The sequence below is a fragment of the Leptonotus elevatus genome, chromosome 18 (genome assembly GCF_054856555.1).
Source record: "Leptonotus elevatus isolate MCC_2025b chromosome 18, RoL_Lele_1.0, whole genome shotgun sequence".
Classification (NCBI taxonomy): domain Eukaryota; kingdom Metazoa; phylum Chordata; class Actinopteri; order Syngnathiformes; family Syngnathidae; genus Leptonotus; species Leptonotus elevatus.
Window position 1 is genome coordinate 17076738 of NC_141256.1, and position 23027 is coordinate 17099764.

General features: G+C 42.4%; 3 protein-coding genes and 1 long non-coding RNA gene across 17 annotated transcripts; 2 read left to right on the plus strand and 2 right to left on the minus strand.

Moving 5' to 3' along the window:
* Nucleotides 1–232: 232 nt before the first annotated feature.
* Nucleotides 233–11971, minus strand: LOC147158962 (3',5'-cyclic-AMP phosphodiesterase 7B-like). 11 transcript variants are annotated; one of them, XM_086061053.1, is made up of 15 exons: nt 11027–11965; nt 10883–10929; nt 10211–10319; nt 9588–9670; nt 6563–6652; nt 5456–5628; nt 5288–5351; nt 5102–5197; nt 4143–4243; nt 3903–4034; nt 3732–3823; nt 2767–2911; nt 2612–2703; nt 1993–2073; nt 233–1603 (listed from the first exon to the last, which is right to left on the minus strand). In XM_086061053.1, the coding sequence occupies exons 1-15, from the start codon at nt 11101–11103 to the stop codon at nt 1204–1206; spliced, it is 1782 nt and encodes a 593-aa protein (XP_085917179.1). In that variant the 5' UTR covers nt 11104–11965; the 3' UTR covers nt 233–1203. The 11 variants fall into 11 exon arrangements, with proteins under 11 accessions (XP_085917179.1, XP_085917181.1, XP_085917180.1 ...); XM_086061055.1 differs by having other exon boundaries at nt 10213–10319; nt 10883–10954; nt 11027–11962; XM_086061057.1 differs by having other exon boundaries at nt 1282–1603; nt 2607–2703; nt 11027–11966.
* On the plus strand, nt 11446–15240 carry LOC147158963 (uncharacterized). Its single transcript, XR_015090806.1, has 4 exons — nt 11446–12347; nt 14062–14099; nt 14198–14263; nt 14978–15240. It is a non-coding gene; the product is annotated as an uncharacterized LOC147158963 (long non-coding RNA).
* A 65-nt stretch (nt 15241–15305) lies between these two features.
* mtfr2 (mitochondrial fission regulator 2) lies at nt 15306–19522 on the minus strand. 4 transcript variants are annotated; one of them, XM_086061067.1, is made up of 8 exons: nt 19469–19522; nt 18475–18600; nt 18283–18387; nt 17283–17392; nt 17028–17215; nt 16680–16938; nt 16414–16597; nt 15306–15638 (listed from the first exon to the last, which is right to left on the minus strand). In XM_086061067.1, exons 2-8 carry the CDS (start codon nt 18544–18546, stop codon nt 15594–15596), a joined length of 963 nt encoding a protein of 320 aa, XP_085917193.1. In that variant the 5' UTR covers nt 18547–18600; nt 19469–19522; the 3' UTR covers nt 15306–15593. The 4 variants fall into 4 exon arrangements, with proteins under 4 accessions (XP_085917193.1, XP_085917192.1, XP_085917191.1 ...); XM_086061066.1 differs by having other exon boundaries at nt 18475–18690; XM_086061065.1 differs by having other exon boundaries at nt 19353–19517.
* An 87-nt stretch (nt 19523–19609) lies between these two features.
* Nucleotides 19610–22072, plus strand: armc1l (armadillo repeat containing 1, like). The gene is made up of 7 exons (XM_086061684.1): nt 19610–19667; nt 19903–20068; nt 20158–20249; nt 21019–21202; nt 21378–21494; nt 21575–21649; nt 21736–22072. The coding sequence occupies exons 2-7, from the start codon at nt 19916–19918 to the stop codon at nt 21931–21933; spliced, it is 819 nt and encodes a 272-aa protein (XP_085917810.1). The 5' UTR covers nt 19610–19667; nt 19903–19915; the 3' UTR covers nt 21934–22072.
* Nucleotides 22073–23027: the final 955 nt, after the last annotated feature.

Genomic DNA, 23027 nt, shown 5'->3' on the forward strand with positions numbered 1-23027 from the left:
CCAAAAGTATCAGAAATTAATTCACGCTTGCTAACCATTTTGCTCAATACTTGTTGTATGAACTCAAATGTTGAAATTGTACCAATGAGCCACCTTGTCCATCCCGGGTCAAATTGGTTTGGGTTAGGGTTAACCCAACTCCTAACCACGTGCCTCTTTTTCACTCAACTTTGCTGCCACCTGGTGGCCACTCGCCACACACACACAAAAAAAGAGTTTCGAAAAGATGATATTGAGGCAAATATTTTTATTGTTCACAGTACCCAGAGGGCAATTGATGATGATAATAATAATAATAATAATAATAATAATAAGTACAAAAAATATTTCTAGTCAATTTGAGGCCTGAATTGTAATAACGGCAAAGTAAAAAATGAAATGGAAATATTTCAAGATTGTTTTTATTGCACAGCGACATCATACAATATTTCTTATAACATTTTTTTAGCATTGCTTTTTAGTTGTGGAATTTTTTGGGAAAAAAGTATTTAAATTTTTTTTTTGCGATGCTTTAGTCGTAATAAAGGCCTCGCCTCACGCGGTTCCTTCTGCAGTTGAGCAGCAGAAGTCAAGTGTCAAAAACCCCCCAAAAACATTTGTTAAAATGGTACCAATACACAATATATATAAATATTGCAATGGACGTTTTTTTAATTGTGAAATATAAAAATAAATGTGAGGCTTCAGTCTAAATAATAAAGGCCTTGCCCATCCCCCTCTGCACTTGAGCAGCTGAAGGCGAACGCGGGCCGTTTAATACGTCTTTTAAAAAGTTGTTAAGGCCATCGTACGGGAAATGTGGACAAAAAAAACGCTTCAATGCGTCAACAAACTCATTCGTCCTCAGTCTAAAATTTTTTTTTTTTCTTGTTCTTCATTTTAGCTGTCAACAATTCGTGTATTCCCTTTTTTTCTTTTCGCTTCTTCAGTCAAACGTTCATATTTAGAAAAAAAGCACATCCGATCGCTCTTCATTAGCATATTGCAGAAAGGTTCATTTGTCTGACCAGTGGAAAAGTGAAACTCCCATTTTAGGAAAATACTTCTGCACTATTTTTCTACTGAAGAAATGAAGGTTTCATCTTCAAAAGTATCACAAAATCGAAGAAGAACAAATATTACTTTAAAGTGAAAAACAAATCCTTTTGAAGATTTCCTTCAAATTTATTGCACTGTGAAAACAAAATATTGAATGTCCTGGATTTAATTTTGAATTATTGAATTTTCCAAAGATGATGAAATTTGGGTTCCTGTTACGTTATCATCGAAATCATATTGACTCAAATGAAAGATTTGACGAGTTTCCCTTTTTGAACTGATCTTGAAAAAGAAATGACATCTGTTAGCATCATGTTGCGATTTGTCGGGACGCACGCCATGTTGTGGGAAAAAAACCCGTTTCATTGGATTGGGTGGCAGCCGGCGGCGCCTTACGGGACGTCCTCCGCGGGGTCGGGGGGCCGCGCTTGGGCGTCGTGCAGCAGGCGGGTCCAGCGCACCTTGTTGCGCCGCAGGTGGGCCATCATGGCGCTGCTCAGGACGCTCGGGCCCGTGAAGCGGCGCCACTCGGTGAAAAGAGGCTCCACGATGTACGAGATGAAGCCTGGACGAACAGCGGCGCGTCAGGTGGCCAACTTGGGCCCTTCTCCGCCTTCCTCAACAAACCGACCCGCAATTTAAGAGGAAGAGGCCGGAATATCGTGCAAAAGCAGCCAAACCTTTGATTGAGATTTGGAGGTGGGGCGCAAATTTTTGTCAGTATGAAACCTTGAGGCTTTTACACGAAACTTTCAAAAGCATAAAAAATGGCAGGGAAAGCCTACTAGAACATTATTTAGGCTTCATCAGAGAGGCTTGAAATGGTGGCAAAATGTGTTGCCGACGCCCATTTTACATGAGTTTGATTCTCAACACAGAAATGTGATAAGAGGGTGTGCACACTTGTGCAACGACACGATCTCAGGCGTGCGCGTGCGGGTTTTGCGTCCTCACCAGTCTGGATGGCCGGGATGGAGTCGGCCTTCGGGTCGCACAGCGGGCTGATCTCCAAGTTGAACTTCCTCTCCAGGTCGCCTAAAAGGTCAACGTTTGAAAAATCCATTGTTACCATTCATTTGCAAAACTCCATTTTAATTTTTTTTTTTTTTTTTGAAAAAGCAAAAAAAAAAAAAGATGGATTTTTAAAACATTTATTTTCATACTTTTTATTTTAATACATGGAAATGTGTGTGTGTGTGGGGGGGGGGAATGCCAATCATGCAAATTAGTTCCCATTCATCCTTTTTTTTTTTTTTACATTTTACATTTTTCTTATTCATATTTATTTTTTTAAATGTAAACAGAAGGTAATTTTTAAAATATATTTGAACATAATTAAAACTGTATTGTGTTTTATTCCCATTGTTTTAATAAAATGCTATTTGGATTGAATTAAAAACAAAAAAAAAAGCAATTGAACTCGGATCTTGGACGTCTTTAGCCGTCAATGGCAACGAATGACTTGATTTGCATTTTTTTTATACAATGTCAACGGAACTAGGGATGGACGAGTATCGGTATCGGGCCTTATTGGAAGGTACGAGGAAGCGTGAAAGAGCAAGACGGACCTTGCCTGAAGAACTCCTCGCAGACTCTCTCGCTCCACTGCTTGCTGAGCGACCAAACGCGACACGGGTTGCAAACGTCGGCGCACTTGAGGCCGATCTGCGGACGGAGACCACGCGGCTCTCAACCTTGGCCAACGGTGAGGGGGCGGAGTCGGCGTACCTGCAAAATAAAGTGGCGGTGCGAGGCCGAGCGCAGGTCCAAGTCCCGCCGGTCCAGATGCGCCCGCAAGCCGAGCAGGAACTCGCCTTGCCTGCTGATGTCGGTGGCCAGGATGAGCGAACCCAAGCGCTGCTCGATTTCGTGCCTGCGCCACAAGAACGCAAGGCGGTCTCGCAGCGTTTGCGACCCTGAAGTTGCCGTGACAACGAGCAGGAGCCTGCATATTCTCAGTTGAACTATTTACTGGATGTCACTGAGTTTTGTTTGCCGAATGCGGAAGAAGGTCTCATCTATTCAAAATGGTCAGCCTAGCCCAGATGCAAATGTGGAACCTGACAGTCTTAACTGCTTTCAACGGACACAAATCAAATATCGAATCACTAAGAAGGTTTCTCAGTCAGCTTAACGTGCGTAAGAATTCTCAAGTCGGTCAAACATGATTATTTTCCTACATTTTACGATAAGAGACTGGCCCATAATTTGTTTGAATATAGATGGCAAACTGAAACCTCATCAGTGGCAGAACTACATGTGAGGCGGGAGTCGGGCGGGGCCGAGCTGGTGGGCCTAAATCAAAATGCCAGGGCCCATTTTCTTTTGTGCTAGTCCAGCCCTGCTGACGGGCGTGACCCCGAAAACGTCCTCAAATGTGGCAAATTACAATTTGACAAGTTTATTTACAGCACGCTAAAATGGAATTAGGTGAGAAATTTCAAGTCACGATGACGAGTTTTCAAGTTTCAGCAATCCTTCTTTTGTAGAGACGAGGGAGACGTTTCAAATCAATGCGGCTGATGTAAATGTCAGGTTTCAACAACAGCACCACCTTGTGGCCAACCACAGCAAATGACGCTTCTTCTTTTTAAAATAAACATCAAGATGGCCAAATGAAACACTTTGAAATTTGAAACACAACATGGCAGACGTCTGTTCTTGTTGGGGCGTGTGCGTGCGCGCGTTCTTACGACTGGTGACGAGGGAGGTGCGAGAGGAGGCGCGACTCTCGCAGGATTCCCACCGTGGACCTCCAGTGGTGACTCTCCAGCACCGACATGTTCTGCACATCACCAGCGCAGGTTTTGGGTTTTTCTGCTTCATTTTGAATGTGCGTGCGTGCGTGCGTGCGCGCGTGCTACCTGGTAGAGGGAGGCCAGGTGGTGTCGGGTCTTGATGAGGAAGGGCTGGTTGACGCCCGGGTGGTCCACGTCGTGGGCGGCGGCCGCCATCAGGCCCAGGAACACGTCCAGCGGGCTCAGCTCATCTGCTAGCTAGCAAACAAAAAGCGCGCCGTCGCATTTCGACGTCCAGGCGGGAAAAACTCGGCCCGTGACAAAATCACGTCGACGAAAAAGCGATGTGTACGCGTGCCGGCCCACCTTGTCCTCCCGCAGGTAGCAGTACATGGCCTGCGTGACGTCGGCGGCGTGCACGGCGTTGTGGTACGGGTTGTGCGAGTGGTAGTCACGTCGCAGCATGCCTGACGACACAAACAAACAAAAAAAGTTGATGGCGTCAAAAAGTGAACGGAAATCTCGCGCGCGTCTCGTTTCCGTGACAACAAAGGCGGTCGAAGGTCATTACGGGGATTACGGCTCACTTGTAGCCACGCCTTGACGGTCGGTGTCCATATCCTGTGCCGCCAAAAAAGACCGGCAAGCGAATTCCCATCGGGTCATATTTCAAGATGGCGGGTGGGTGAGGTGCTTTACAAATGATCATCTGGATCATTTCAATCAGACTTATAATGTGACAACAGCACCACCATGTGGCAACGCTTTGCAACAATACATTTCAACCTGACTTGGTTGTCTTCTACAAAAAAAACAGGATATGCGGCAAAATCTTATTTTATTGATTGAACTTGATGTGAGTGAGAAATTTCAGGCCAGGTTCTTGACATAAGTTTTTGTGACCACATTTTTTTTCTGGTGTGAAAGTTGTCCTTCCTGTCTGGCACATTTTGATGACTTCCATCCATCCATCTATTTTCCAAACCAAACGATTTTAAGCCAATTTATTTTCAATTTTCATTTTTTATAATTCAGATTTTGGGGTGGCCTCTGCCCTGTATCCCCCCCTGAGACTAGAGCCAGCCCTGCGGCCGAATCCCATTTCAATCCACCAAATTTTTTTTCGCCACTTTTCTCACTCTGACACGCTCCAAACTTTTTTTTATGAAGCTTACAGATGGCGTCAAATGTCACTCTTAATATATGCCAGGGCCCACTAAAAAATGGATGGCGGACCGCAAATGGCCCCCGGGCCGCAGTTTCGACACCCCCGGCAAGAAAATTCCATTTTGCGAATTTGCCATTTTTGTGTGTTTTGGACGTACCGAGGAAGCGAAGCAGTTTGACGACATCCAGCTGGAGGTGAGCAACGAGGCCGAGGATGTTGAAGAGGTGGCACGTGAGCGTCACCAGGCCGTTGCCTACAACACGCACACACAAAGACAGCACCAAAACGTGACCTCGAGAGCCACGCGTTCGGTCGGCGGCGCGTTCGGTCGGCGCCGGCTCACCGTTCGTCAGCCGCTCAAACAGGAAAACGTCAAAGTCCCACGAGCCCACTTTGGACAGCATGCGCTGCCGCGGCAACAGTCAGATTTGGAAAAAGAACATTTGGACCTTGACTTACAAGTTGCATTGCGTTGGCTTGTAAGTCAAGGTAGCAGTGTTTTTCTCCTTACAGCGGCCTGGCCCAGGTAGTCGGAATCCAGCAGATGCAGGAAGTCGGCGCTCGGCGGCACAATCCCGCTCAGGAGGCGCGAAGCGTGGCAGAAGCTTCGGAAGCTCAGCAACGTCTTCAGCGTCGTCGTCGTCCTCCGCCTTGACGACTCCAAATCGCGAGGATGCTCGCTGGCTGCGAACGTCCAAAAGACACGTTCGTCACTTGAAACAATTAACTCCAGAATGGAGCGATTTATTGAGAGAAATCAAATCTTTATGTGAGGAGATCGTCAAGTTACAACATTTTTAGATTTTTTTTTTTCTTCCTGCCAAAATAAAAGAAAAAAGAAGAGAGCAATGCTGATGACATGTTGACTCGACTACCGAAGGAACAATACTGAGCTGTAAAATATAAATAAATAAATGTTTTCATGTAACAAAAGTCATAAATTGTGAACTACAGTATGAGAAAAGAAAAACAAACAATTCTGTGGGGGGGGGGGGCATTCCAATAAAAAGGTTTTGATATATAACAAACATTTTTCCATGAATTTATGTTTGTAACATTTCAACATGAGTTGGGTATATTGTTAAAAAATAAAAATAAAAATCAGACTTTTTTTTTATGTGACATTTACATTTTTTCGAGCCATAATTCAACATCTCATCCAAAGTCCACATTTTTTTCTGGAACATTTCAACACTTTTTGGCTCATATTGTAATACATTAAAATGTTGACCACAACACAACAATTTTCCCATTTTTTTCGTGCCAATCTTCGACTTTCAAATTCCAACTTTTTTTTCGTGACATTTTAAAAATGTTTTGTCACACATTAAAATATTAAAATCTTGATCACAATACAACAATTTTCTTACCACATTCCATCTTTCTTCTTTAAAAATCACAATTCGTTCTTGTCAAATGTAGAAAGTCATTTCATAGAATTTTTTTTCTTGCTGTATTACGACTTTCTCTTCTCCAACTGCAACTTTTTTCATCATATTGTGACATTTGTCAAAAATAATGACTACAGAAATGTTCGTGCCGTATTACCGAATTTTCAACAATGTTTCTTGTGACATGACAACACTCCTTTTTCTCGTGCCATGACGAGCTGACTTACCCTTAACGATGTGCTTGTCAGTCAAAGGGTACGAGCCTCGTCTTTCAGCCAGCAGAACGTTGCCGAGGCAACAGTTTGCCGTGCCTCCTCCTAGCAAACAAACAAATCGTAAAAAAAATGCGGTCATCAGTTTATGGATGTTTACTTTCAACGCGAAGCATCGGAAGAGTCACACCGTCGAGGAAAAGAAGCCAACGTTCCCTCGCCATCGAAAGTTGTTTTGGAAAACAAAATATGTCGTTGAGGAGGACAAATCATCAGGACGTCGCGCAGCTGACGAGCGATTCGCCCCAGCGGGAATGGAGGCTTTTGGAGCGAAAATATATATAAAAAAAAGCAAGTTATGGCCAAAGTGCTCCCAGACAAACATTTAAAATATGGCTTGTCCTCACCAGATGGTTACTCAGCGGGCATAGAAAGTCTACACACCCCTGTTCAAATGTTTGACAGGAAAATCATTTCATTTTGGGGGGAGTCTCGGAAGTGTTTGAATGCGATTGGTTCGTTCCAAAACACAGCCGCGTTCTGGTTATATAAGAGGGTGTGCACACTTTTGCAAGCACATCATTTCAATCATTTTCACTTTCTCTCTTGAATAGGTTGTACAAGTCATGTCGGTCACAAAGGGGAAACGTTTTGAAAGGATTTATGTTGGTCTTCAATATCACAGGGGTGTGTAGACTTTTTATACTCATATATGTAAACAAACAATGGTTGACACTCGCGTTCACACCTATGAACAATTTCGAATCTTGAAACTGTTTGGAATGTTGTGAGGAAGCTCGGGTCCGGTGAAGCTCCTCCCCCCCCCCCCCCCCCCCCTTGGAATTTTGCAATAAGAGTCATAAAAAGGGGGCGTGGATCAGCGGTATCTCGCAAACCCCGAGGTTGCGGGTTTGATCCCGGGCCATTGCGACCGCATCGAAGTACCCTTGAACAAGATTCTGAACCCCCATTCGGTCCAGACGCTGCGTCATCAGTAGAAAAGCGACTTTGAGGGCCTTGAAAGGCGCTACAATAAAATCACGGAATATTAAGTATAAAAACAACAACTTTCTTTTCACGCTTCCAACTCATTTAAAGCAGATTCAACTTTGAGGAGCTTTTAAAAGGCCCAAACGTGCAGCGTTTGAATATTCGTGGCGCTCCCTGATTGAATTGACGGAAAACATTCTTCTTGATCAGATGGATTTTGGTTTCTTCCTCTCAGGATAACGATTTTGTTTGACGGCCACTTTATGACAATAAAAGCAAATTGTTACGCGTCCAATCGCAAAGAAGAACGCTGTCCCGGCTTGAAGCGACTTGCACGCCATCAATAAACAAACCTGGCTTTTAACGCACTCACGAGACGTGACGCATTTCCAGCGTGAGGAAAAAAAAGCACACCAACAAATTTTGCTTCTCATTTGCGTGTCCTGAGCTTGAAAATCGGAAAATCCGGTCGACTTCCTCAAAGCAACTTCTTGAGTATTTTCACGGCACGTTAAGTTAGGTCAGCTTCAACGAAAAACGAATAAATGGCTTAAAAGCGGGACTGGGTACGAGAGCGGCCGCATACCAGTTGCGTCTCGCCGCCGCCGCTGCTGCACTTGGATTGCGATCATCTCAGTCGTCGACGCAATCTTTTTTTTCACGCGAACGTCGAGAGCTCCGCCGGCGACTCTTTGAAGCTTTTCATCCTTTGGAAACCTTGTCACATCATTTCTATTCGTTTCACCAAAAGACAAAAGCCTTGTGACATCACCCGTTATTCATTCATCTCAACGGATCCGTTTAAAACCATAGAAACAATCGTCAGCAATTTTGACACGAGAGGTCGCATCTGTGAAAAACAGCGGCAATGATGCGCTCTTTGACCGCTTTGACTCCTTTTTGATGACGTCGCGATCGGGACGTGCCGGGCTGGCTTCGAGCACGCGTACGTCTTGTTCCAAACGGCAACGCGTGTTGTTCTTTCCCAAACCGTAGAGTGGCGTCTTGAGACGCGAGTTTAATTCGTGGCGTGGCCACTCGGATCTCAAATCAACGTTCCCCAATTGAAATGAATCTAAACGCCATTAATCCGTTCCATCATGAAACAATAAACACAACCAAAATTAGGGGAACGTATTTAAATGAGGAAAATGCTACTTTGAAAATATTGTACTTTATAAAAATGTACAATAAAGACCAAATCATTAAAGCTACTGAACGCAGAGTATTGACAAAAAATGAAACGGCACGTATCGTTCTTCACATGCACAATGTGCACATCATGTCACATTGCAGACAAGAGGGCGAGGAATTCGAACCCGAATCCAGCCTGAAAACTATTGGTCAGAGGCTTGCAGGAGTACCCGTTGTGAACAGCGAAGGTGTTAATCCACTAATAAGAAGATATTTTAGTCATAAATGCTAAAAATAAAAAGGCTATTGTAAAGATATTTTGGGGGAAATAGTTCTATATAGAAGTTTTAAAAAGATGTTTAAAAAAATAAAAATAAAAAGATTTCCAGAGTTGCTCCTAAAATCCTGCACAACTTGGCCACCTGGTGGCGGTATTTCTCCACTTTGAGATGCTGTGGGCGTGTCCAATGACCACACCCCCCTCAACTGTCAAAAAAACTGCGCTCTGCAACTTCACTTAGCATCTTTGCTAAGCATGCACGTAACTTACATTACAGCCACCGGAATATATCCCACGAGGCTTTTCCCTTAACTTGACGATGAGGCGTTCTACAACGGCCACACCGTTGTGTAATTCGGCCAATATGGCTGCTTCAAAGCAAAATGGCCGACTTCCTGATCTAGCTCACACATGGGTCTTTTTTTTCCAAACTTGTGTCAGGGTCAAACTTTTTTTTTTCCCAGTTCCAAAAAGATAATCGTAATGCTTTGACACGATGCCCCGCCCACATAAGACGACGTAGGCAAATTAGCTTGGCAATTTAGCATCTCCCAAGATACCCGATTCGGACCCAATTGGGTTTTTCACCTATATGACATCAACCAGCGTCCCAGAACAGACGTAACGTTAACTAACCGTTTGTTGTTGTTTGCGCTGCCATCTGTTCGTGCACGTCGGTGCCGTCTGATGTTCCAGCTGTGATGTTCATGGCAGAGGGGCTGAAAAAAAACACAACAACAACTGGGTCATGCAGCAACCTGGCAATATTGCTCTACGAGCAGTAATCACAAGCATTCCACGTGCTCCTATTTGGATGTTTGTTGTTTTTTGTAAGCCATTTTCCCCTGAAATCCGTGTTTGTACCAAAACAGCCAAATCAATCAGAATTGAAAGCTGACGATACCTCAGGTTTGAGCACAGCTGAGCCACGGTCCCGAGGCTCGTTCCAAACGGGGGCCGCGCCGCGCCGCGCTTCCCGACGGGAGGTCCAGGTCAGCTATTTATGAGCGTTCATAATTGCTGTACCCAGCATCAGCGTGTGTGTAAATATATGCGAGTGTTCCAGAAAAACACATTTAAATAATGCTGCTATATTTATCATTATCATGACATTCAGGCGACATTCTTCACACTAATAACAATTATTATATGTCAGTGGTGCCTCAACTTGACATGATTTATTCATTATGCAAACTGTCATTCAGCCAACTTTTCAGATATTTTGTACATATTTAAAATATCATTTTTTTTTGTCATACACCTGGCTAGGAAGTGCGTGGACGGTCCTACGTGGCCCCCAAAAGCACCGATGAGAAATTGTGGCCCCTCCATGATCATCGTGGTTTAACATTTGGTGGTGGTGGGCATCTGGAAAAAGAGCAGACAGCTGGAGGCACGACTGAAAGTGCGCGTGTCGGTCCGTACTTTTGCTTACGACAAACATCTCTGTGCACTCATCAAACAAACCACGCACGCACGCAGTTCAGAGGAAGTTTAAAAAAAAATTAATTTGCATATTTTATTTAAAAATCTAGAACAAAATGAAAGTAAAACAACGCTTGGTTGTATGTAAGGCATTTAAAAAAAAACGAGAGGAAGTTTAAAAAAAATTAATTTGCATATTTTATTTAAAAATCTAGAACAAAATAAAAGTAAAACAACGCTTGGTTGTATGTAAATGGCATTTTAAAAAAAAAACGAACAATCAAGTCAAACGATGTGACGTCACCAATGTTTCCGATTGGTCGTACGCCGGAATTTACGTCACAAAGCAAAGACGAGTGGCGCGCGAAATGCGGAAGTAAACCGTACACATATTCCCCACACGTTGATAACAGTCGTTAAACTAGATTGAATGTTGCATGTTGAACAACCAAACAAGTCAATAAATTCTTCTCGGTGTCCCACAAAGCACAAATGAACACACTTACCCGTGTGGCAACGTCGTCTCGTGTCAGAAGGCAGTGGATGGAACCCGCTTTTGGAGTTGAAGTCAAGTGTATCTGTTAGACAAGCTTATCGTATTTAGGAAAACTGGAAATACGTCTGCCCACTTGCACTCGCTCATAACTTGCATTTTGAACGCCAGACATGAAGACGTTACATGAGTTTCGCCCATCAGAGTGTATATAAATACGGCTCTGTCGTCCATGTTCACCTCACGCCACCTTCAGCTCGACTCAGGGAACTACAACAAAGCTTTTTTCTTTTTCTTCTTCTCCAATCTTCAACTGCCATCTCACTCGACAAAACGATTATTTGTGGAAGCAAGTGGCGCGTGACGTCACACCCCCTTTTGTCCAAAGTACAGCCCAGGACAATGTGAAGCGTTCGTAAGGGCAGAGGCGGAACTATTCTCGTGAGTTGCAGGGTTGTGGGCCAGCCTGAAATCCTGAAAAATCTCTAACCATTCGCCTTATAACTTTGAACAGAAAACCATGATGGACAGCGGATGTAAAAAGTCTACACACAAGTCTGGAAAATATAAAATATAAATATAAAAAGGAGACAAATGTAAATCACCAATGAATTCTACAACGTGTAGTGTTGCCCAAATTGAGCCCAAAAAGTTGCAGGGGTGTGTAGACTTTTTATGTTCCCTGTAGCAGTTTTTCAAAGTAACTACACAATTGCTTGATAGATTGGTTTCAGTGTGATTGATCAATTACAGTTGAAGTATCCGGGGTGGGTATACCTAGTCTGAAGAGATTTGATGAAATGCTAACATGCTATTAGTTGGTATGCTAACATAATCGCAAAATAGCAACCTGGGTCAAAAAGACATTAATGAAGACTGGTAAAGGATTTTACATCGCGACCCCTGGCCGTGTACTATTTCGACCGAGAACTGATGAAATGCTAACAAGCTAGCAGTTGGCATGCTACCACTTTGGTCATGTATAAGACTAACGTGATACCAATTGCTATGCTCGGCTTCAACCCTCTTGTTTCCAATGAGAATTGACAAAATGTTCAAATGCTAACTTTTGATACGACAAAGCAAGATGGCAAACCACCTGAACGCAAAAAGCGCTCAAGCACAAAAAGGATTTTGATCATGCTTTAGTTTCGAAAGAGCTCAAAAGCTAGCATGCTAAAAGTTGATATTGTACCGTCTCGCAATGGGTTGCGGTGCCAGTTGGATTTGTAGAGCAGGTTATTCTAGATTTTTTTTCAGATTTTGTTGCCAGCAAGTTTAAGGAAGCAGACAGTCTTGCAAATCGTGCAAGCGTTGCAAGTGTGTTGCTTCTTCTTTTTCCTTTGCATAATCGCACACCGCTTCCTGGAAACTTAACTCTTGACATTTGTCATCCGGCTGACGAGCGTGAATGTTAACTTTTCACTTTTCTCCGTCGACGTGTGAGAAAGTGCTTCACTCGGGGCTCAAGACGAAAGGCAAGTCTTTTTCTTTTTTTTCATTTTAATGACGCCGGAACGGCATCGTCAGTTTAGAGTTGCGTTATATGGAGACGTGTATTTCTGAAGTGGTCAAAATGCATTTAAAATGACATAAAACAAAGACAAAGTGATATATTTAGACATTTTTATAGACAGTATTATTTGAATATACTCTATACCAATAAAGAATGTGAAAACAATACTTAATACCGAATAGCGTCACACGTGACAGAATGAAAGCGCATGTTCCGGAAATGACATTTTGTGAAAGGCAAAAAAAAACAAACAAAAAAAAAAAATGGCGCACGAACCATCGCTAAAGGTGAGCATGGTCTTTCAATTCCGATTCGTATGAATGTGCAAAATGAAACGCATCATTATGTGTTGCGTAAAGTGACGACTAAAGCTTAGTCACATTCTTTTTTTAGCTCTCCGTCGAGTGCGTGGACGAGCCGTCCGGACGTCCCGGCGTGATCGTGTACGGACATCAAACTTTTGACAGGGTGAGGAGATTTTGCGCGTGCAAAGTTGCCGATAACTCGATGACTTACGACTGCGAGCCGTGTGACACCAACTTCGATTTGACGCCACGCGCTTCACTCGGGCACTATTTTGGAATTGTTTAAATGCTAAAAATGCTAACAGCTGCTATGCTAAAGCACACAAAGAGAACGTCGATCGGGATTTTGTGCCGCGTGCTTTTTCATTGGGTAAAATTTCAAATGAGATTGGATCAAATTGTAAAATATTAACCGTTGGTATGTTTAAATGAAGCGAGATAGCAATTTGAGCCGGGAAGATTGAACGTGTTACGACATGTTCTCTGGCCGGCCAGTTTCAATGAGAACTGATCACATGCCGACAAGTTATCGGATGCTTTTTGGGGACTGCAATTCAGGATTCGTTGAAGTCGTTGATGAATTGGTCAATTCGTTCTGCAGTTAACTGATGAATTGGATTAAAACAAACAATCACATCAAATTGAGGGTCTGTCAACTCAATTGTCAACCGGTTTGGTCTGTAACATCCGTCCGACATCTTTTGTCAATGTAAAAGCAGACGTTAAAATTTTTTTTAATAATAATAAATAAAAAAATAAATTTAAAAAAAAAAAAAAAAAAAATATATATATATAAAAAAAAAAGAAATAAAAAAAAAAAGAAAATAAAAAGTAAAAGCAGACGTTTGCAAATTTTGATCCAAAAAGCACATTTTCTTTCATATTGAGAGGCTGCAGTCAAGAGGTTTTAGGACAATTTTAACAACGACTGATGAATGATTAAACCATCAGAATAGTTGTCGATTAATTGTATAATCGATCAGTTGCCAACTAATCAATGTTGCGACACTTCTGATTTCTCCGCAACACACAAAGGCAACTCGATGAGGAGATCCGATGCGCAAATCTGAGATCCAAGTTGGTACGCTAACACGCGGCAAGACGGCAACTGCAGCGCAAACACTTCTTAGACAAAAAATGAATTACTTTTGCTCGGCTGCTATTTCTAATGAAAACTGATAAGATGCTAACACGCTATCAGTTGCTCGACGGCTGTTTCTACTGAAAACGAATCAATGCGGGTGACAATTTCCGAGCAGAATTGAACAAATGCTAACGTTTGTTATGCTAGCAGATCCCAAAATGCGTTTTTTTGTAAATGAAACTGAATCATGCAACTTGGTAACGTGTTCTCGGTCGGTGCTGACGCAGGTGCCGACTCCAAGAACGCCCGACGGACGCAACAGCAGGTCGTCGTCATTGATGACTTTTCACGCACTTTTTTTTGAAACATTTACTCTCGTCATTCACGAGCGCGGCGCCAACTAACTGGATGTTGCTTTTACAGCTCCGTTGTCTGTTTCCACACACCTGCTCAAACCCTAACCCGGATGGAGGGAGATCAACACTGCTGGTAAAAGTGCTGGACACGCATATCCACATATCACATGCTCCATTACTTTTACCAACAATCTCACAAAAGTATCACACAATTCCTTCAAAGTTTTGTTTTAGAATTTCCACATCTGGTGTGTGTATATACTCTGTGGATCCCCCCCACCCCCCCTCCCCTCAAATTCCACCTTGTGCCCCCCGTTTTTTCTCTCCTCCCACTTGTGCTCCCTTTTTTGTCATCTAAATATTTGGGGCGCCGCTGAGCAACCCGTCAGTCCTCCGTCACAGTCTTTTATCTTCCTTGAAACCGAAAAAGGAATTTTCTTTGTCAAATTAGATTTCCCGTCCTAGGTTGGTTGCTTGTTCCGTAGCTTGTAAAGTCCAATGTGTATTCTTTAATTGTTTGTCTTAAATATACTGAATTTAGTTTTAAAAATGGTGTGACATTTTTTTTAATGAAAAAAGTATGCTACAATGTATCTCGCCTCATAGCATAATTGCCATTTTAAGCTTATAGTGCTCAATAACTTAACTTTGGAGAAAGTGGATGTTTTTGTAAAATTCTGCATCGTGAAAAAAGTAGTGTCAAATATTTAAATTTAAAAATAAAGGTCATTTAAAAAAAATCTCTTATAATATTCAGCTTTTTCAAATCGATTCATTCGCAAAATGTCGACGATGGCGCCAATCTACAGCGAGCAAGAAAATGACTCGTCTTTTGTCTTTCTTACAGTGCGGAGGACGACGGCGGTCCAGAGGAGGACAGACAGAGACGACACTGAAGACTACTAACTCGACTTTTGTTGAAACCTAAAAAAAAATGCGTTTTCTTTATATTTAAAACGGCATTAATGACATTTCAAGTAACACGTGTGACTTTATCCTATTCAGAATATGTAGCAGCACTAGAATGTTTCAATCGTTTCTTTAGAAAACGGCACCAGTCCAAGTATGTACTGTATATTTAACGCTCATTAAAGTTCTCTGTGAAACGAATGAAGGCATTATTGCTCGTATGTCAAAGCAGCACTCGACAAATACAACAACTGAAGAATAACGGATCACTTTTATTTTTAAACTCTTTCAATAGAGTAAAACAAAGCAAGAGAGCATCACGTAAAATAGGTGCGAGGCGTTTTGGGGCCAAGAATGAATTCATATTATAATAATCGATCTCAGCATACAGTTGAGCCGAGAACGATTCGCAGATTTTCGTACAACGACATGTAAAACTCGACACACAACCGAAGATTGAGGCGACCGCTCGTGCAAAGTGAAAAGTCAAAATAAAAGCTGGACCTGTGGGAGTCCGAGACTCGGTAACAGACGTCTAATCCGGGCCAACGGCGTCACAAATGGAGACGCGTGTGGCTGCGTCGAGCGTGGTGGGACATCTGCAACAGAAATTCCAGAATATGCGCGCAGATTTAAACATGTCATGAAATTCGTTCGACGCGGTCGATGAAAGCAATATATATATATTTTTTTAAATACATTGGACAACTTGTGGTGACTGCTCTGGGTGCCGCAGCACCGCACATTGTTTTCCTTCAGGACAAATAAATCCAAATATTGAAAAAAATAAAAAATCGGAAATATATTTTAACAATATTGATTTTGGTGATTTTTTTCCATAAAATGTTTTTTCCAATAAAGCAAAAAAAAAAAACTAATTTATGAGGCTTTCTAAAAATGATAAAACCTTAAATAAATGGATTACAAACAAAATCAAATACATGATACAAATCAATTAATACAAAAGTTATTTTATTTTCCACTTTGTCTCTGTTGAGGACGTAAAGCGATACTCGACTCATTTTCAACAGTAAGAAGATAATATTTTATAATTAAGGTGACGACTTCATTATTTTTCATGAACAATTAATACCTTTCAAAACAAATGTTCCCACTTGCTGTGGACTGAAGATGACATCGCCTGTGTCGAGGAAGTAGGTAGCGACCAATCGCTGCTCAGTTTGCTGACCAAACCCAGAAAAAAGGTGAGCCGTGATTGGTTCTTCAGTCGACAGCGCGTGAAAAAATGTGTTCTTAAAAAGGTAACAATTGCGCATGAAAAATATGAAGTTCTACTGCTGAAAATGTCTCAATGCGTCAAGTATCCCTTTCACATGAAAAAAAAAAGAGAAGAGAAATAATTGCTGGCCAAACCTTGGGCGTGTCCGGACTTCCGAAGGGCGAACTTTCCATGGAATTCTCCTTGTCGGAGGAATTGTTGTGTCGATTCTGCGCAAACTTCCTCTTGAGCGCCTCGGCGATCAGCGCCGCCGGGTCCTTGGCGATGGGCCCGGCCCCTTTGCTGCGCCCCCGCTGAACGGGCGTGCCCCCCGGCGACCTGCGGCACCGGGAAAAAATTCATTTCCAAGTGTGACGTCAAACACGTCCGTGCAGCTAATCAAGCTTTGATGTGTTTTGACCTCTCGACAGCTCGCAGCTTCACTTGATTCAAGTTTTTGAGCACATCCAACATGGAGGGCAGGCTCCGGACCGCTTGGATCGGCTTCTTGCCGGCGCCCTTGCGTCGTCGGATCAACTCGGTTACGGAGGACGCGTCGGGACACGACGACGACGGCGGCGGCGGAGGAGCGGGCGGTGGCGGCGGCGGCGTCCGGTGAGCACATCGAGGCGTGGATGTGAGAGCCGCCGCCGGGACGGGTGACATCACTGGCGTTCCAGCTGCATTATGGGACGCGGTGAGACCAAATTGTGGGCTGAAAACTTGAAACGTTCATCAGGAATGTCAAACCGCCGTCAATTTTTCGTACCCGTGGCCGAAGCGGCGGTGACGATGGCGGCGATCTGAGCTCGCAGCTTGAGCAACTCGCTCTCCAGCGCCGAGATCTTCTGCAGGGCTTCCGGCTGCGTCTGCTGTCCTCCCGCCGGTCGCCGCCTCTGCGGCGGTGGCGATCTCCTGGCGTTTCCGCCGGCAAACGTCCTTAGGGGGCGATGGTTCCTAGAAACATGCCGGAAGTCAACAAATGAAAGCAAGTTGTTTGTTTGCGTTGACTAATTGATCACACCTGGTCTTGGCCAAACTGTCCGCTTCATCCTCAAGTACCCACAAGATGTCAGCGAATGACGGGATGGCGGGCGTTTCCATGGCAACATCCACGTTTGTGTGGGGCGGGATCTGAAATGGAAGGAAATTCATACGACAAAACTTGGAATTGATATACATGATATATTTGAATGGAGGTTTATTATCATTTACATATAAAAGCACAGTGTTTATTCCAGGGGAGATTTTTATTTGCACAAAATTGTAAAATGTCAATTATGAGTACAAAGCCATTTTAAAAATAAATTGTGCTTATTAATATTGAAGTTAGGTACAGGTAAGGTGTTTATTAACAAGGAGACCTTCAATCAAAAAAAGATTTACTGGAAGGCATTCATTAGAATTTTAAAACATTTTACTATAAGAGGTATAGTGTTTATTAGCCTTTTAAAGGCCATTTTAAAATTCATATTATTATTTGAGGCAAGGTGTTTACAAGCAAGGAGGCTTTTATTTGCACAAAGATATTTTTTATATTTATTAGTACAGGTAAGGTGTTAATTGGAGAGGAGGCTTTTATTTGCACAGACACATTTTTTTTCACAATATTTATTTATTATTATGAGAGAATAATATTTCTCATTATTGGAGGTAAGGCGTTACAAATACATTAAAAATGATTCATTATTAGTACAGGTAAAGCATTTATTTGAGTGGAGGCTTTTATTTGGAAAATAAATTCTAAAAAAAAAAACGTTATAAGAGACCTGGTGTTTAAAAAGCCATAAAAGTAATTTTAAAATTCATATTTATTATTATTTGAGGCAAGGTGTTTGTTAGCAAGCTGGCGTTTATTCATACAAATGAAAAATGATGAACTAGTATTCATTTTTAGCACAGGTAAACCTCGTTTAGAGAGGAGGTCTCATTAGTACAACCGTGGATTCAAAAATGTTTAGTATTATAAGAGGTAAGGTGTTTATTAGAAGATAAATCAATAAAAAATATGCAAGGACACATACCTGAAGGTAGACCCGTGGCATGGGCTTCAAAGGCAGGTTGGAGCCCATCATTCTCACGATACTGCGATACTGGCCACACAGCCGACTGTCCCACACTGGAACCAGCTACACAATAATATTATTTATTATATATATATATTTTAAAAAATTGCCACTGTTCATTTTCAATCAATAATTATTATCTCAACTCACCATTTCTGGAGGCACTCCAAAATAGTCCAGCACCATGCGCAGCACGTATTGTGCATCCTCAAGCAAAGACATTGTAGATCCCTTTTTCCGGCCGACTAGTAACGTCCAAAGTCACATTGGTAACTCCTGATGAAGCACACGCAATAAACTGGTGCCTTGAGATACGAGTGACCCAATTCAGACGTTTTTCAAGACAGCCGTTGCTTTGCCTTTGACCTGAGATGTGAGCAGGGAATGGTGGCAGGGAACTTAAATTGGCTCACTTCGCAACAAGCTAGCAGAACAAGTCTTCTGCAAAGTTATTGCTATGCTAACACATAAAAACAGGAAATGCCATTGATGGGCTAACAAATCGCAAAATATGTAGATGGAGAATATAACAATACGCACAGGCATTATATTCTTTATCCTGTGCAAAAACTACTAGTACTACGAGTAACCACATGGTTTATAGCAGTTGTGAAAGTCTTCTTCTTTTGTGTCTGCATGACAGCATTATACTGCCCCCGGTGGTCATACACATACATTTTATCATCATCATTCAAAATTGCCATTTAGAAACACGTTAGTAGTGTTTCCGGCACGCAGTCGCCTTTTTGGCATTTTGTATAAGGAAGTGGATATTTTGCCGTGACCGGCAACTCACCCCAAGAGCTATTTTGCCGTACATTCCCCCTCATACCTAACTGCCCTCTAATTGAGCTTCCATGCTTCGATTAAACATCCTAAAATGCGCCGAAATTGGGTTGATTGCGTTTAAGATAACAAAATGCCGACATTTGAACGTAGCATTTATCCTTTGAGGGAAAATAATCACCATAAAAGCACGCAAAAACAAAAACAAAAAAACAGGAAACACACGAAAATACAAAACCCACCGTGTTTTCTTTCTTTAATGACAACGTCCCTCGTTAGCCTTCGTTAAAAACGTTCATTTTGATAAAAAATAAAATATATATACGTATTAAAATGCAACAAAAAAATCAACTCAAACCTTGTGGCACGCTTATTCGGTTGACTGCGGAAGTCTTCCAAAAGTCAAATAAAAATCTCATTGAGTATAAACCTCTTTGATTGGCCAAGAGTGCGACAGCCAATAGAATGAGCTGACGTTGTAGCTCCTCCAATCGTGTGTCGCCCCTGTGATCACCTCCCAAATTTGTATTTGCTTACACGAGCTGCGTTTGTCTTGGGTAAGAAAACATAACAAAAGTCCACTTTAAATCATCTTTTAACGCTAACAATTGCCATCACGCCACTATTATTCGCTTGTGACGTTCAGATTTATGATCACGAACATTGTTAATCCGCTCTTGTAAGTGTTTAAAATAGTTAGCTTGGTCTGTTAGCCACTATGCTCCTTCCTTATCGTTTGATACACTTCATAAAGACATTTGCGAATGATGCATCATTTAAATGTCTTCAAAGTGTTTTTGAAAAGATGATGGACGCGTTGTCGGTGGTGAGCCAGCTGCGGGATCTGGCCTCGGAGCCGCAGAACCGAGAGGCCATCGTGCAGGACCAAGGCTGCCTCCCCGGGCTGGTCCTCTTTCTGGACCACCAGAACCCCGAAGTGCTGCTTGCCACGCTCCAGGTCCGCGTCATTGATATAACTGATCCTTGCTGAACATTAGATGGCGTTCCTACAAAGTAATGTCAACTTGTCTAATTTCATCCTTGCAGACTCTCCGATACTTGGCCGAGTTGTCCCCAAACATTCCCACCATGAAGAACGAGCTGGGGATGATGGTGAGCCTGGAAAACCTTGTGTCCAGGTGATCATATTTTATTTATTTTTTGTCTGTGTGCAAATGTAGGTAATTACAACAACAAAAAACGGCACCTTGTTTTAGCATCTAGGTATCAGTAATTAGAACACTTTCTCTGCTATACGCCCGCGAATAGCAGGGGTTTATTATACTTAAATACATCATTTGTATATTATTTGTGAGGTAAATAAAGTAGTCAAATAATATGAATAAATGTTCAAAAAAATGAACAGAGTAAATACATGTGTATATATATATTTTAAAAAAATCACAAGTGATCCTATTCCCATATGTCATAATTATGTTCCTGATAAAATGCTCATAATTGGGCAGCGGACGTGTACATTTTTGTCACGTTAAATTATTGCTGCCTTAATATTGAGTAAAAAGTATGTCTTGACATTTTTAAATTTTGACAAACATGCTTTTCAGATCAAAGAAAGAAAATCATTAAGGTTCTGTATAATTGTATTAACATTTCAGTGTAGAAATAAGCCATCTAATAAAAAACAATTATATCCCAAATTTTGATTTTTTTTATGTGAAAAATGTCAAGTTTGTTTTTGTTTTTTTAACAAAATAAATATAAATACATTAATACATGCTTTTAATTGGACAACAGCAATTTAAAAAATATTCAGGCAGCAATCCCTGGATATACAGTACAGTGCATCCCTTTTCATTTTATTTGGTTGCCAATCATACATTTCTTGTGGTACTATTAGGATAGTTTGTCATTTTTAGTGAAATGAATAAACATGCTTTGCTCACGTAGGGACGAGCAGTCTGTGGACATGACTAATTTGGCGAAGGAGGTGTATGGAATTCTCACGGCTCCTCCTCTTCCTGCCCATCGCTCACCTGAGGGGGAGACGACAAAAAAGCCACAGTTCTTCCTCAACTCAACCAACAAGAAGGCCAAGTGTGTCACATTGCACATTCAGGGCCTGGACAGCGTTGTGAGTCCACATCAGTCGTACCTTGACATGCGCGTGCCCCAGTTTCAGAGTTACTGCACTCTCATTCGCTGACACCCATGTCACTCACCAGGCCAGGCCCCTCCCTTTTGGAACCACACGTATTCAAAGTCAGACACGAACAGCGTGATTGCGTTTGATTGTGTTTGTCACGTAGGACCAGCGAGGCTTGTGCGAGGAAGCTCTGCTGAAGGTGCGAGGAGTGATCAGCTTCACTTTTCAAATGGCCACCAAGCGATGCACCGTGCGCATTCGCTCCGATTTGCCCACTGAGGTGACGCTTCAGGGCTTTCGTTTTTTTGACGGTTTTGCTTTCAATGGAAATATTACTCATGTTTCTTTGTACCTTGGCAGAGTCTGGCCTCGGCCATCGCCGCCACCAAAGTGTTGTCGGCCCAACAGGTGGTGAAGAATGAGGCAGGAGATGAGGTCAGTTGCACTTTTTTCCACCGTTGATGCAAGTGAAAGCGATCAGTAGTGGATCATCATCATCATCACCCCCCCGCCCCCTTTAGGTCTTCGTCCCCCTGAGCGCCTCGGGAGCGGTGGCGCCACGCGACTCGGCCCTGCCGGACTACCTCCCCGAGGAAGAGGAGAGGCCGGAGGAGGCGGCGGCGGACCGCGCTGTGTCTCGAACCGCCGCCAAGGATGACGCCAGCGGCAGCTGGCTCAACGCCGCCGCCGGTTTCCTCACCAGGACCTTCTACTGGTGACACACGGCTTCAAACGTGTGCCGAGACATTTCATTCGGATGTTTGATGTTGTTCAAGGGGGCTTGAAAACCGCACACTTGGATCATGTAAATATTTTTGCTTTTGTTTTGATTGACATTTTTAAACATTCTTGTTTGTCCCCCCATGTGTCTTTTGTTTCCTCAAATGGACCATCAACATCTCACTTCAAATATTTCTTTCATCTCGAAAAGAAACAACTAATGTTTTAGAAGCGCTGGTGGGTTTTGCTAATAGGCATCCACAATAAAATAAAATAAATGCCACACCTCAAATAAACCTTCCCCCCCTCTCCTCAAGAGCAAGAATTGATGTGGTGTTAACACTGGTGGATTTTGCTAATGGACGCAAGCCCCAAGTTGTTATCAGGTGCATATAAAAACAACACCTTGCCACAAACAAACGTTTGCCACTGGGGAAAAAAACAATGGGGTTATCAGTATAGCTGTAATCTATATTTTATCAAACGATGGCACACATAAAAAAAAAAAAAATGCATTTGTAAAAAATAAAGGCCTCCCCCCCAAATGAATGCCTGATCGTATCTGCATGGCCAGGACATTGAACGTGAAAATAAACACCTCCCCTCAAATAAAATGTTTGCCATTGTAAGCATTGTCTTGAGACAATAAAATGCTTAATTGGCCCCAATTAATTACCATGCACATAACCCAATTGAATAAATGAATGTCTTACCTCAAATAAACCATTTTTCCAACCCTAAGGAAAAATGACTGTGGTTCCCTATAAAATAATAAATTATTGTAATCTATTGTTTTATTTGTGTGCTCCTGAAATCAATTGCCAGGTGCATTGCCCACTTCAGTAAACTCCTCACCTCAAATAAGATTTTTTAAAGTGCATTTGTACAAATAAAGGCCTCCCCCTGAATGAATACCTGCCGCTCTCTGGCCACCATATCAGGAGGATTTAGACGTCCGCATAATATTTATGGCTGCATCATCCACTTGAATAACAGATGCCTGGTTCTCTGCAGTTGAGTAAACGCCCCCTGCCACTGTTAAGAAGAACTGCTACAGAGAAGTTATAAAAACAAGCAGCAAACAGAGAAGGAA